The following is a 13,678-nucleotide window of genomic DNA, read 5'->3' as shown; positions in this document are numbered from 1 at the left end:
ATAGCAAGCGATCAAAAAGTCATATGCACCCTAAAATAGTACCAATCAAACCGTCATCTCATACCGAAAAAAATTAGCCCCCACATAAGACAGTCGCCCCAAAAAAATAAATAAATATGGCTTTCAGAATATGGAGACAGTAAAAAATAATTTTCTATAAATATACCACATGATCTAACCTGCAGATAAACATTGTAAATGACAAAAAATGAAAACGGTGCCAAAACAGCTATTTTTTGTCACCTTGCCTTACAAAAAGTGTAATATAGAGCAACCAAAAATCATATGTACCTTAAAATAGTACCAACAAAACTGCCACCTTATCCCATAGTTTCCAATATGGGGTCTTTTTTTGGAGTTGGGTGCATCAGGGGGTCTTCAAATGTGACATGGCAGCTTAAAATTATCCCAGTGAAATCTGCCTTCCAAAAACCATATGGCGTTCCTTTCCTTCAGCGCTTTGCCGTGTGCCCGTACAGCAGTTTACGAACACATATGGGGTATTTCTGTAAACTACAGAATCAGGGCAATAAATATTGAGTTTTGTTTGGCTGTTAACCCTTGCTTTGTTAGTGGATAAAAATTTATTAAAATGGAAAATTTGCCAAAAAAGTGAAATTCAGAAATTTCATCTCCATTTTCCATTAATTCTTGTGGAACACCTAAAGAGTTAACAAAGTTTGTAAAAATCTGTTTTGAATACCCTGAGGGGTGTAGTTTCTAAAATGGGGTCACTTTTTTTGGAGTTTCTACTCTATGGGTGCATCAGGGGGTCTTCAAATGTGACATGGCAGCTTAAAATGATTCCAGCGCTTTCCAAAAACCATATAACGTTCCTTTCCTTCTGCGCTATGCCGTGTGCCCGTACAGCAGTTTACGACCACATATGGGGTGTTTCTGTAAACTACACAATCAGGGCAATAAATATTGAGTTTGTTTGGCTGTTAACCCTTGCTTAGTTAGTAGAAAAAAATTGATTAAAATGGAAAATCTGCCAAAAAAGTGAAATTCTGAAATTTCATCTATATTTTCCATTAATTCTTGTGGAACACCTAAAGGGTTAACAAAGTTTGTAAAATCAGTTTTGAATACCTTGAGGGGTGTAGTTTCTAAAAGGGGGTCATTTTTGGGTGGTTTCTATTATGTAAGCCTCACAAAGTGACTTCAGACCTGAACTGGTCCTTAAAAAGTGGGTTTTGGAAATTTTATGAGCCTTCTAAGCCTTCTAACGTCCCCAAAAAATAAAATGCCATTAACAAATAATCCAAACATGAAGTAGACATATGGGGAATGTAAAGTAATAAATATTTTTGGAGTTATTAATATCTATTATAAAAGTAGAGAAATTGAAATTTCGAAATTAGCTTTTTTTTCAAATTTTTGGTAAATGTGGTACTTGTTTATAAATAAAAATGACATTTTTTGACTCATTTTTACCACTGTCATGAAGTACAATATGTGGCGAGTAAACAATCTCAGAATGGCCTGGATAAGAAAAAGCGTTTTAAAGTTATAACCACATAAAGTGACACATGTCAGATTTGCTAAAAATGGCCTGGTCCTTAAGGTGAAAAATGTCTTGGTCCTTAAGGGGTTAAAATTAGGCGCACTTAGGGGTTGACATAGGTGAAATTTTGACTTCATGTTAAGTTTTTATTGTGTTGCTGTTTAAGTTATTCTATGTGCATTTCTGGATGATATAGTTAATATGTTTTGTCATAGTTTTTAGTGCAGTCTAACTTTATACCACCTATTAGATCTGGCTTATTAGTTTATTAATTGGCACTAATCTTAGCATCTTAAGCCACACCCCTTTCTACTCTGCCCCTCCCCCTTTTGACAGGTGAACCAAAAAAGTGTCTAAAATACTCAAGAAATGTGATTCAAAGCATGTGCACCTTTTTTTGCACAAATAACCTCTTTTTGTTGCACTGTTAGGGTGACGCGACATTTTCTTACTCTCTTAATGTTCCTCCATGATGATATATTAGCCTTAGTTTCAGGTTGCATAAATTGAAACATGGGGGACTGAGTGCTATATCCATCATACAGACAACTCAATTTGACTGTTAAAGTTGGTATTGTAATGCATTTTTAACCCCTTCATGACTTGCGCTGTACATGTACGAAGCAAGTCAAGGATTTAAAGATGGCTCCCGCTCGGGAGCTGAGCAGACATCAGAGCTGCTGCATGCCTGCTGTTTTATACAGCAGACACTTGGAGACAGAGTCTGTGATCAGCTATAACGTTGATCACTGACATTTAACCCCTTAGATGCTATGACATCTGAGCGGTCTTTTTCACGAATGGCTCCCTGTACCGAGATTGAAGGAGCCATTTGGTTGCTATGGCAGCCTCAGGTCTACTGAAAGCTCCGAGGCCCGATAGTGATGTTCCAATGGAGCCTTGCCTGTGGCAGGGCTCCATAGGAACATAGTGAATCTTTCATAGGCTTTCATAGGACTTAATCTTTCATAGGACTTAAAAATAAATGTAAAAGAAGTTACTGTTTTTAAAAATATAGAGAAATTAAAAAATATTAAATAAAAATAAACAAAAAATAAAGATCATTAGCATTGCTACATCCCAAAACACCCATATTATTGAAATATAAAAGTATTTATCCCTTGCGATAAAATTATAGATTTGCAGTTTTTTGGTCGCTTCACCTACCAAAATAAATTGAATAAAAAGGGACAAAAAGTCATACACACTCTAAAATGGTGTCATTAAAAAGTACAGATCGCCCCTCAATAAATGAGTCCTCACACAACTCCATAGACATAAATATGAAGAAGTTATGGGAGTCAGAATATGGCAATGCAAATAAAAATGTGATATTGCTATAATTGTATTGACCCAGAGAATTAAGTTAATAGGCCGGTTTTACCCATTTGGAATTTTTTTCCAGCTTCTCACTACATCATATGTAAAATAAAATAGTGCCATTGGAAAGTACAAATTGTCCAGCAAAAAAAGCCCTAATTCGTTAAAGAAAAAATGAAAAATGTCCGGCTTTGGGAAGGCAGGGAGTGAAAAATGAAAACAACAACAACAACAAAAAAAAAACTAACGGAAAATTGCTGTATCCTGAAGGAGTTAATAAAAGTTTTACTCACTATGATGAGTTCTATCCAAAACATATTTTCTTGTATTTCACTGAAATAAACCCCGAAAACCAGCAATCATTAATTTTTTTAAACAGTGATTCATAATCTGCAATTCTAATTATTGTCTCTATTCCTTCCAGGTAAATAACTTAATATGGCACGTCAGATGTCTCGAGTGTTCAGTGTGCCGGACGTCTCTGAGGCAACACAACAGCTGCTATATCAAAAATAAGGAGATATTCTGTAAAATGGATTATTTCAGGTAATATCCGGACTGCCATGAGCCATTGGAAATAATGGATGAAAACTGAAATTAGTTTTTATTTAGGGAATACACTTTATGGAGATAGATTTTATGCTGTTTTAGTTGCTTTTTCCCCCATTTTATTTTACACCTTTTGTTAGATCTGATGTGAAATCTTGTCATTTTTATATTAATATTGTATTACAGTAAGTTGTTCTGTTTATAATTTTTTTCATACTATATAATTTATATGTGGAAATAACCATTTTGAATAGTGTTGTGAATTATGGTTTTGGGTTTACATGGTTTATATAGACTTCAGTTGGATTCTACTAGGATTTTATAGCTGTCGTGTTGGTTATGGAATGGATCTTTATATTTTACCTTAAACAAAAACCAAAAGCTTGTTATGGGGTTTAGGAAGACATAGGCTTAGAATTTGTATGTAAGGGAGTATGTGAAGGAGTTCGTGGTTATTGGTATCACTTTACTTTGTACATTGTTAAAATTGTTATTTTTTAAATAAATTTGAGTTGCTCAAAGGACATCTGTCAGCAGATTTGTACCTATGAAACTGGCTGACCTGCTGGCAGCAGAAGGCATCTGTGTTGGTCCCATGTTCATATGTGCCCGCAGTGCTGAGAAAAATGAAGTTTAATATATGCAAATGAGCCTCTAGGAGCAATGGGGGCGTTGTCATTACACCTAGAGGCTCTGCTGTTTCTGCAACTGCAACACCCTCTCCACTTTGATTGACCGGGCCCGGCAGTGAAAACATTATCACGCCTGGCCCTGTCAATCAAAGTGGAGAGGGTGCAGCAGTTGCAGAGACAACAAAGCGTCTAGGTATAATGGCAATGCCCATTTTGCTCCTAGAGGCTTTATTAGCTCAATTTCCCTACAGCACATGGCCCTATGGGTCTGTCCGGTTATAGATTCCATGTAATACCATCATTGAAGATTGAAGGATCAACAGATTAAAACATTCATTGACTGTAAGATAAAAGAATATGCAAAGCATTCGGAAAGTCTTCAGACCCTTTAACTTTTTAACTTTTAGCCTTGTGCAAAAAAAAAAAAAAAAAAGTTTTCCCTATCATTCTGCACTCAGTCCCCCATAATGAGAAAGTGAAAACACTAATCTTGAAATCTTTACTAATTTATTGAAATGGAAAAACTAAAATCTTGCATTGACGTAAGTATTCAGACCCTTTACTCAGCAGTTATTTGAAGCACCTTCGACAGCGATTACAGCCTCCAGTCATCTTAGTTATGATACCACAAGGTTTGCACACCTGGATATGGGGATTGTCTGCCATTCTTCTCTGCAGATGATCAGTCTCAAACTCTGTCAGGTTGGATGAGGACCATCGGTTGACAGACATTTTCAGGTCTCTCCATAGATGTTTAGTTGGGTTCAAGTCAGAGTTCTGGCTGGGCCACTCAAGGACATTCACAGAGTTGTCTCTAAGCCACTTCTGTATTGTTTTGGTTGTGTGCTTAGGGTCATTGTCTTGTTAGAAGGTAAATCTTCGGCCCAACCCCATAGCATGATGCTGCCACCACCATGTTTCACTGTAGGGATGGTATTGGGCAGGTGAAGAGCAGTGTCTACTTAGAATTGAGCACAAAAGTTTAATTGGTTTAATCAGATCAGGGAATCTTGAGAGTCCTTTAGGTCATTTTTTTTACAAACTCCAGGTGGGCTTTCATATGTCTTTTAGTGAGGAGAGGCTTATTTCTGGCCATTATGCCATAAAGCCCAGATTGGTGGAATTATACAGTGATGGTTGCCCTTCTGGATGTTGCTCTCATCTGCACACAGGATATTCACAGTTCAGCCAGAGTGACAGAGTGACCATTGGGTTCTTGATCACCTCTGTTACCAAAGCCCTTCTCCACTGATTAGTTTGGTGGGGCAGCCAGCTCTATGAAGAGTCCTGGTTGTTTCAAACTTCTTCCATTTAAGAATTATGGAGGCCACGGTGCTTTTGGGAGTTCAAGTGCCATAGCAAAGAGTCGGAATACTTATGTCCTGTCACAGCCAGACAGTTGAGAAGCTCTGACAGGAGCCTTTCAGATCCTCCTCCTTGAATTTCTTTGTTTTGGTTTAGTTTCTCATCTCGTTAGTCTATCTCAGCTGTCATGCTGTTGGACTGATTGCTGCCGTTTAAATTCCTCCCCAGAATGCAGTAGTGTGCGGCTTATACAACTTCCTGGAGTGTGTGTGCATGCTGTTCCTTGTTCCCAGTTCCCAGTCCACAGTCGTCTGCAAGATAAGTTCTGTTTATGTATTTAGGATTTTCTGTTTTCTGGATCCAGGTGACCCTGACTCCCTCCGTGTCTGTGTAGGGAGCCGGTGGTCGTGTCCCCTCACTATTGTAGGGTCTTCAGGGGTAAGATAGTCGAGGTTCGTGGATATGCGCCCATCCACCTTTGGGGTGGTCGCATAGGCTGAGCAATAAGGGAGAGTGGCAGGTCTCTTGCAGGGGTCTCCCCTTTTGTTCCTTAGTTGTGGATCCAGTGAGTCATTGTTTATATTACTGTCTTGTTTCCTGTACACCATCCGTGACATGTCCATGCATATTTTTCATTTTTTTTTTAATTTGCAACATTTCTAAAATCCAGTTTTCTCTTTATCATTATGGGGTATTGACTGCAGACTGATGTGGGAAAACCAGTTTACCACAAGGCCACAACATAAAAAAATGTGAAAAAAAGTTAAAGGATCTGAAGACTTTCTGAATGTATTGTATATGTTACACACAACATGCTACTTAAACTAGTCACAAAAAATTCTTTTGGGATGCAAACTGAAGTCTAAACGAGTGTTTAGTCATCCTTTAAAATGCTGATGAAATCAGTGGTAGGCATAAAGAAAAGTATTTGCATGAATTTCTTCAGAACTAGCCTACTTTTTCCACTGCCGACATCTGGAACATATTATCCAGGAAAAACTGGAGAATGGTTGGTTGCTAGCTATGAATCCAAAGTCTAACGTCAGCCTGATAAGCCTTGTGCTGTCATAGTCTAGACACCGTTCATACCTGGAAGGTTTTGACTCAAGAAGATTCAACTAAAGCTCCCGTAATGAAGGCCAATCAGGCAATCAGTTCTGACATGGGGGCAGGGACTTTCATGTTTATTCTTTTAATTAACTGAAGATGAGGTCAGGAAATATCATGAATTTGGGTGTTATGACCACTTAAGATAATCTATAACCTCTCTCTATGTACATAACCTCTAACCTTCAATATAATATAATTTATACTACTAACAAGATGAGTTTTCACCTTGTATGTGGCACATTTTGGAGAAGATCTGGAGGAGACGCTTGTACACTGTTTTCCTGGGCTGGAATTTATATGTCGCAGGAACATTTATTTGATAGCTCAGCATATTGTTGTTTAGTGCAGTGTTTTGTGTCATGAGGTCTTTTTACATAGGTTGATGCTCAGAAAGGAATATTCAATGTAATGTCCATTCGGCTGATCATCAGCCCATCTAATCACCCCACCGATCAGCTGACAAACAAGCAGAGCACATCTTTTATCTGAAGCATGTCTCCCTGTGCAGCCGTGCCTCAAAAATATGCAATATACAAAATAAATGATCGCATTAACAATATTTGGTCCCCCATGCAGCTTGCATTGACCCGTGAAAATACAATCATCAGCACTCGTTATGGCCATGTAAAAGGATCTGGTCCTTTATACCTCAATAAATGATTTTTGTGATGTGCCCAAAACATCCGTACTGTATTTTTGTCAAATTCTTGCACTTCTGTGGTTTATTTTTGAGCCTATGGGACTTGACCAATAAAGTGTGACCTTATCATTTTTAACTGGGGTGAAGAAGCAGTCTTAAGTAGGCAATGGTGCCTGAGCAGGTCCAAAGGTCTCTCTTCCATATTAATAAGAAACCAATATTTCGCATTGGGGGCCAGAAGCTTGAATTTATGCCTCTGATATGTCGCCTCCAAGTCTATGGTGTTTAATATGTTTGTATATTCTCCATACTGTGGTTTATATTAAATAATTTGTACTTTTTATGCCATTGAGATGAGTAGATCATATTCGATATGAAAATAGAAATACCTCTTCGTTTGTCTCAATTCTGGTACATGTGGCTGTGACAAAATGGCATCCTACAGCTTTTATTTAGTATCCTATGGTATAAATAGGATCGCAGCATCTAAAGGGGTCAGAAGCAGCACCTAAGCGCAGAAGCGCTGATCCGAGCTGTTAGAGCAGGTGCTCGGCTGTAATAAGAGAGGTGGGCTCCTGATCCGTGCTTCAAAGAAGATCCGTTCAGCTGTTAGACTAGGCCACTGTAAGCGTCCATTCACACATCCGTAATTCTGGCTCCGCATCCTTTCCGCAATTTTGCGGAACGGGTGCGGACCCATTTATTTCAGTGAGGCCCCAAATGATGTGGATAGCACACTGTATGCTGTCTGCATCCGTCGCTCCATTCCTCGGCCCCACAAAAAAGATAAAGCATTTCTATCATAGGGCCAGCCATGTGCGGCCCGCAAAATGCGGAACGGACATGGCTGGTATCTGTGTTTTGCGGACCCTCAATTTGCCCTAAAAAGATGGTGGCCTAGCATAAGACCCATTAGTGACCACTGTAAACAGGCATATTGGCGGTCACTAATGGGTTCATGCTCCATTCCATAGGTGTAACCAGACTTTTATGATCACGTTTTGTCTTCTTCTGTTATTTGGGCAGTTCCTATGCCGCTGTCTCACAGCTGTACCATTCGTGTGGATTACCTGACCTCTCTGCTGCAGCTTTGGATCATTTCTGGAAGGAGCGCCTTTTCTTTTTATTATTATTATTTATTTTAAAGCACCATTAATTTCATGGCGCTATACATCCAGCTGGGGTTACACAAAAATAAAAAAGAATTAAAAAAAACACAGTATACGAGAAACTATTAACAGACTGGTAAAGAGGGGTAGAGAACCCTGCCCACACTCTATAAGGGTGTAGCTGTGATCCCATACAGATGAATGGGGTGGCAGCATGACTTACATGTTTGCTGCGACCCTGTCACGCAAATCACTAAAAATCCAATACTGCTGGATTCTTTAGATTCGCAAGTCGGGGTTGCAGGAAACAGGTGAGTCACGCTGCGTCCCCATTCATGTGTATGGAATCACCGCTGCACTGCGATGCCCTTGCCTTGCGACCAATGTCTCCATGTAGCCATACTCTTCTGGCTTCTGTAGTGAGTTGCTGTTTATATCCTAAACCCTGTGCATTTGAATGTAGTAATCCTAGTATCTTGTTCCTTGTCTATTTTGCTTCTTATCAAGTGTACTTTTTGTTCTTTCAGTTATTCTAGTCCAGACATTGCTTCCAAGAGCTGTAATTTGCTTGTTTCCTTTATGTCCCTTGATACGAGTTAATCTTCGCTCAGTTTGCGTTTCTTGTCTCTAATGCCTAAATGTTCATGTTAGGGTCAGTATTACAGCTTACGTTTTCTGATATCTTCGAGACATTAGTGTCTGATGTTAGAATCACTGTTTAGGGACAGATCTAAGGAAAGATTCAGGGAAAGTTAGAGGAAGGGTCTATTAGTTCTATCATATATTTGCCATATCATCCTCATTATTTCATTTGTTTCATCATTTGACTATCATCACCATCATCCGTTTATTCCATCATCTATTTGCCATTCTCATCCTGTTCCAGTTATTTATCGGTAAGTTCCAATTTTCTTGCATTCCTTTGACCTGCTAATATTGATATGTGCTTTGTTTTATTATTCATGTGACTGTGACTATTGCAAATAATCGTTATATATTATAAGGTATGTCTGCTTTGTTGAAAGGCTCCCAAAATGAGGAGTAGATCACATTGTGAGCCACTGCTGGGACTCCTAGCAATCAGATGTAATCTATAGAAGAATGTGTTCAGTTTTCCTGCAGTGCCCCCACAGGGGAAAGAAGCATTACACTGGACCTGGCTGGTACTCCAGAGCAAGCCTTTTTCTGTGTAGACATCCCATGCTGTGGCTAGAGATTAGCAAAGTTATGAAAACTTTGATTCGGCTGCTTCGCTGAATTTCACAAACAAATTTGCTTTGTGACGAATTACTTCGTGGTGGGTGCAATGATGGGGAACGGAAGATTGCCCCCCCCCACCCGTCACTGAACCCCTCAGGTGCCATGTTCATCGCTGATTCCGGCATCTGAGATAAAAAATTAGGGCTTACAGGAGTTAATCGGGAAAGAAAACTATTATACTCACCTTATCCATTTGAGCGCGAAGAGGCCACCTCGGCCATCTTGATTGAAGATCCTGAGCGAAATCTCGTGCGGTGTGTGATGACGTTATCACACTGGCCGGCATGGTGATATCATACGTCAGTTAGCATGAGATTTTTCTTCAGTCAAGATGGACGTTGTGGCCTCTTCGCGCTCAAATGGACGAGTTGAGTGTGATTTATTTTTAACACCATTTCAGGCTAAATTGATTCCTTACCACGAATCATGAGTAAATTAGGCTTAGTGGCGAATTGAATTTTCCCTGAAATTCGGATTGAAGTCCACTTCAGACACTTTGATTCGCACACCACTAGCTGTGGCTAATAGATCCTGAATAAGGGATGAGTTACTATTAGCTCAGAATTGCCCAGTAGGGTATTGAGGGTATAACTGTTGTTTCAGTTTATTTTTAATATTGTGTAGGGATATGGATGTTAAACTTTTTGTAATAGGGAGAGAAGTTTCTTTATACAGGAAAATAGGGTGTAAACAGTCTTATTAATAAAAATCGAACTAAAAATTACTACGGAGAGTCTGTCTTCAGTCTTCAGTCCAACTGAGCTCCGAAGACTCCTGTGTATAACATACAGAGGCTTCCAGCCTGCCTCTTGTCACTGTCCCAGTCCCTGTCTGTGTCCTCACTATCACGGCCCATCTAACTTGTTACACGCACTGTTACTGTAAGACAGACTTTACTTATTAACGTTCAGACTTTTTCTAGCCTATTTTTCAAATACAAAGAAAAATCTTTCTCTAATGGAGTATATTACAAAAATGTTTAACATCCCCGACCTTACACTATATTAAAAATAAACGAAAGCAACAGTTACACTGCAATATGAGGTTTTCTAAGCCATAAAACCCCCTTAGTTTTCATTGCTCATCTACATGATGTTCACCCATGGTTTGCCATTGTGTCAATGGCCCATATGAACAGGTCATATGCTAACTTTATACATTTATAAACTCACATATAATAAATGCAAACCAGGGTTTATGATTGGATAAAAACAAAATCTGAATAAATAATTATCCAACAAATTCAAAGAAATTGCAACATATTGAAGCCATTGACATGAAATAAAATGAAGGAATTTTCCTGAAATCAGGCCGTGCTCCCAGATGTTGGTGATGAGCTGCACACCACACAAATGCTTTTGTTAGCAATGGAAATGAATCCGCTCCAATCAAGGGGAGCGTGTAACCATATCCGACTGGCATGTGCGCCGATGTTTAGGGGTTAGAGATGCTTATTGTAACCTGCTGCTGGTGCAGGGCAATTCACTAATCAGTACCCAGAGCCATAGCGCAGCCACGTGTGGTCAAGGGGAGATGGGAGATTTCCTGTGGAAATCACAGGTCTTTGTGCTCCCAGTTCATTCAATCCACACAGACAAACAATGACATCACAAACTTCTAACCATCGACAGCAGATCAATGCAACGGCAAAAAAAAATATTCCCTTAGCTTTAGGAATCTATACATAGCAATTACACTGCCATAAATGGTCCCTGTCAAGAGCTCCACACAGGAGGCATAGCATTCAGATAGGCTCCCTGGTCAAAAACAACTAGGTTTTTAACCCCTTAAGGCCAATTTTTGATTTAGCATTTACATTTTTTTCTCCCGCCTTCCAAAAGCTACAACAACCTTTTCAATTTTTATTCACATACATATATGAGGGCTTATGTTTTGTGGGATAAGTTAAAGGGTTTCTGTCACCAGAAATACCTAAATTAAACTGGCTGGCATTAGTGATGTGTTAGGCTGGGTTCACACGGGTGAGATTTCCGCGCGGGTGCAATGCGGGAGGTGAACGCATTGCACCCGCACTGAATCCGGACCCATTCATTTCTATGGGGCTGTTCACATGAGCGGTGATTTTCACGCATCACTTGTGCATTGTGTGAAAATCGCAGCATGCTCTATATTGTGCGTTTTCCACGCAACGCAGGCCCCATAGAAGTGAATGGGGTTGCGTGAAAATCGCAAGCATCCGCAAGCAAGTGCGGATACGGTGCGATTTCCACGCATGGTTGCTAGGAGACGATCGGGATGGGGACCCGATCATTATTATTTTCCCTTATAACATGGTTATAAGGGAAAATAATAGCATTCTGAATACAGAATGCATAGTACAATAGCGCTGGAGGGGTTAAAAAATAATAATTTAACTCACCTTAATCCACTTGATCGCGCAGTCCGGCATCTCCTTCTGTCTTCATCTTTGCTGTGTGCAGGAAAAGGACCTGTGGTGACGTCACTCCGGTCATCACATGATCCATCACCATGGTAAAAGATCATGTGACGGACCATGTGATGACCAGAGTGACGTCACCACAGGTCCTTTTCCTGCACACAGCTAAGATGAAGACAGAAGAGAAGCCGGCTGCGCGAGCAAGTGGATTAAGGTGAGTTAAATTATTATTATAATTTTTTAACCCCTCCAGCGCTATTGTACTATGCATTCTGTATTAAGAATGCTATTATTTTCCCTTATAACCATGTTATAAGGGAAAATAATACAATCTACAGAACACTGATCCTAAGCCCGAACTTCTGTGAAGAAGTTCGGGTTTGGGTACCAAACATGCGCGATTTTTCTCACGCGAGTGCAAAACGCATTACAATGTTTTGCACCCGCGCTGAAAAATCGTGCATGTTCCCGCAACGCCGGTGTGAACTCAGCCTTAATGTCAGCTGAACCTAACTAGCCTGTTCCTAGTTTTATCCATGCCCCTGTTACTCCATAGATGTATATAATATGCAAATTAGCCTCTAGGAGCAGGATGGGGGTCATTGTTCCTGCTCCTAGAGGCTCCATTCTCCCGCCTCTGTCACCTCCCTCCAAGTATTGATTGACAGGGCCAGGCAGCGTTCGCATCCTCCTGCTGGCCCTGAGTGCATGGTAAATCTCGCGCCTGCGCCGTTCAGTATTCAGCGCAGGCATAGTGAAGGAAGGACGCTCACTGGCTGCCGACTTCCTTACTGCGCCTGCGCAGAATACTGAACGGCACAGTGCAGGCGTGAGATTTACCATGCACTCAGGGCCAGCAGGAGGATGTGAACGCTGCCTGGCCCTGTCAATCAAGACTTGGAGGGAGGGGACAGAGGTGGGAGAACGGGGCGTCAAGGAGCAGGAGCAACGCCACCCCGCTCCTAGAGGCTAATTTGCATATTACAAGCTACATTTATGGAGTAACGGGGGCATGGATAAAACTAGGAATAGGCTAGTTAGGTTCAGCTGACATTAGCACATCGCTAATGTCAGGCAGTTTAATTTAAGTATTTCTGGTGACAGAAACCCTTTAATTTACCATAATTGGGATTGGAAAACAGAAAAAATATCTTTGTGGGGTAAAATTGAGAAGAAAAACAGCAATTACTGTGAAATGACGACCTTCATCTGCAGGTCAGTTTGATTATGATGGTACCAGATTTATATAGTTTTTATTATGTTTCATTGCATTTAAAAATAAAAACTTTATTTTGCATCACCATATTCTGACACCCATAACTTTTTTATATTTCTATCTACACAGCTGAAGTGAGGGCTTATTTTTTTGTGGGGCGAGCTGTAGCTTTTATTGGTACATATAACTTTTTTGGTACTTTTTATTGCCAAGGTAACCCAAAAAATGGCAAATCGCAATTTTTTTTTCTCCGTTATATCAGTTTGAATATTTTCAGATGCGGTGATGCAGTATATATTTATGTTTCCTTTTTATTGTTTATTTTTAAAATTATGTTTATTATGTACAATTGGGAAAGGGGGTGATTTGATTTTTTATTATTTTGGTGTTTTCAACAACCTTTTTTAATTTGTATAATTATTAATCTCCTTAGGGGACATGAGATCCTCTGATTGCTTGTACCATAGGCTATAATAGAATACTGTTGCAGTATATAGGAATTTTCACTGACTGCTGGCAGCTTGGGGGGAGTTCACATCACCGTTATCTTTCCGTTCTTCTAATCCGTCAGAATAACAGAAGAAAAAAACTGGATCCTGTAAAAAATTGGATCCTGTGCATCAGTTACGCAC

General features: G+C 39.8%; 1 protein-coding gene across 1 annotated transcript in view; it reads left to right on the top strand.

Annotated features, from left to right (window-relative positions):
• Nucleotides 1–13,678, top strand: part of LHX6 (LIM homeobox 6) — a 165,604-nt gene that overhangs the window by 53,848 nt on the left and 98,078 nt on the right. The window contains exon 3 of the mRNA XM_040405878.1: nt 3,252–3,373. Coding sequence (XP_040261812.1) covers nt 3,252–3,373 — 122 coding nt within the window. The remainder of the gene's footprint in view (nt 1–3,251; nt 3,374–13,678) is intronic.

The sequence above is a fragment of the Bufo bufo genome, chromosome 8, assembly GCF_905171765.1.
Source record: "Bufo bufo chromosome 8, aBufBuf1.1, whole genome shotgun sequence".
NCBI classification, from domain to species: domain Eukaryota; kingdom Metazoa; phylum Chordata; class Amphibia; order Anura; family Bufonidae; genus Bufo; species Bufo bufo.
The sequence above is the reverse complement of the archived record's forward strand: the minus strand, read 5'-3'. Positions and strand labels throughout refer to the sequence as shown.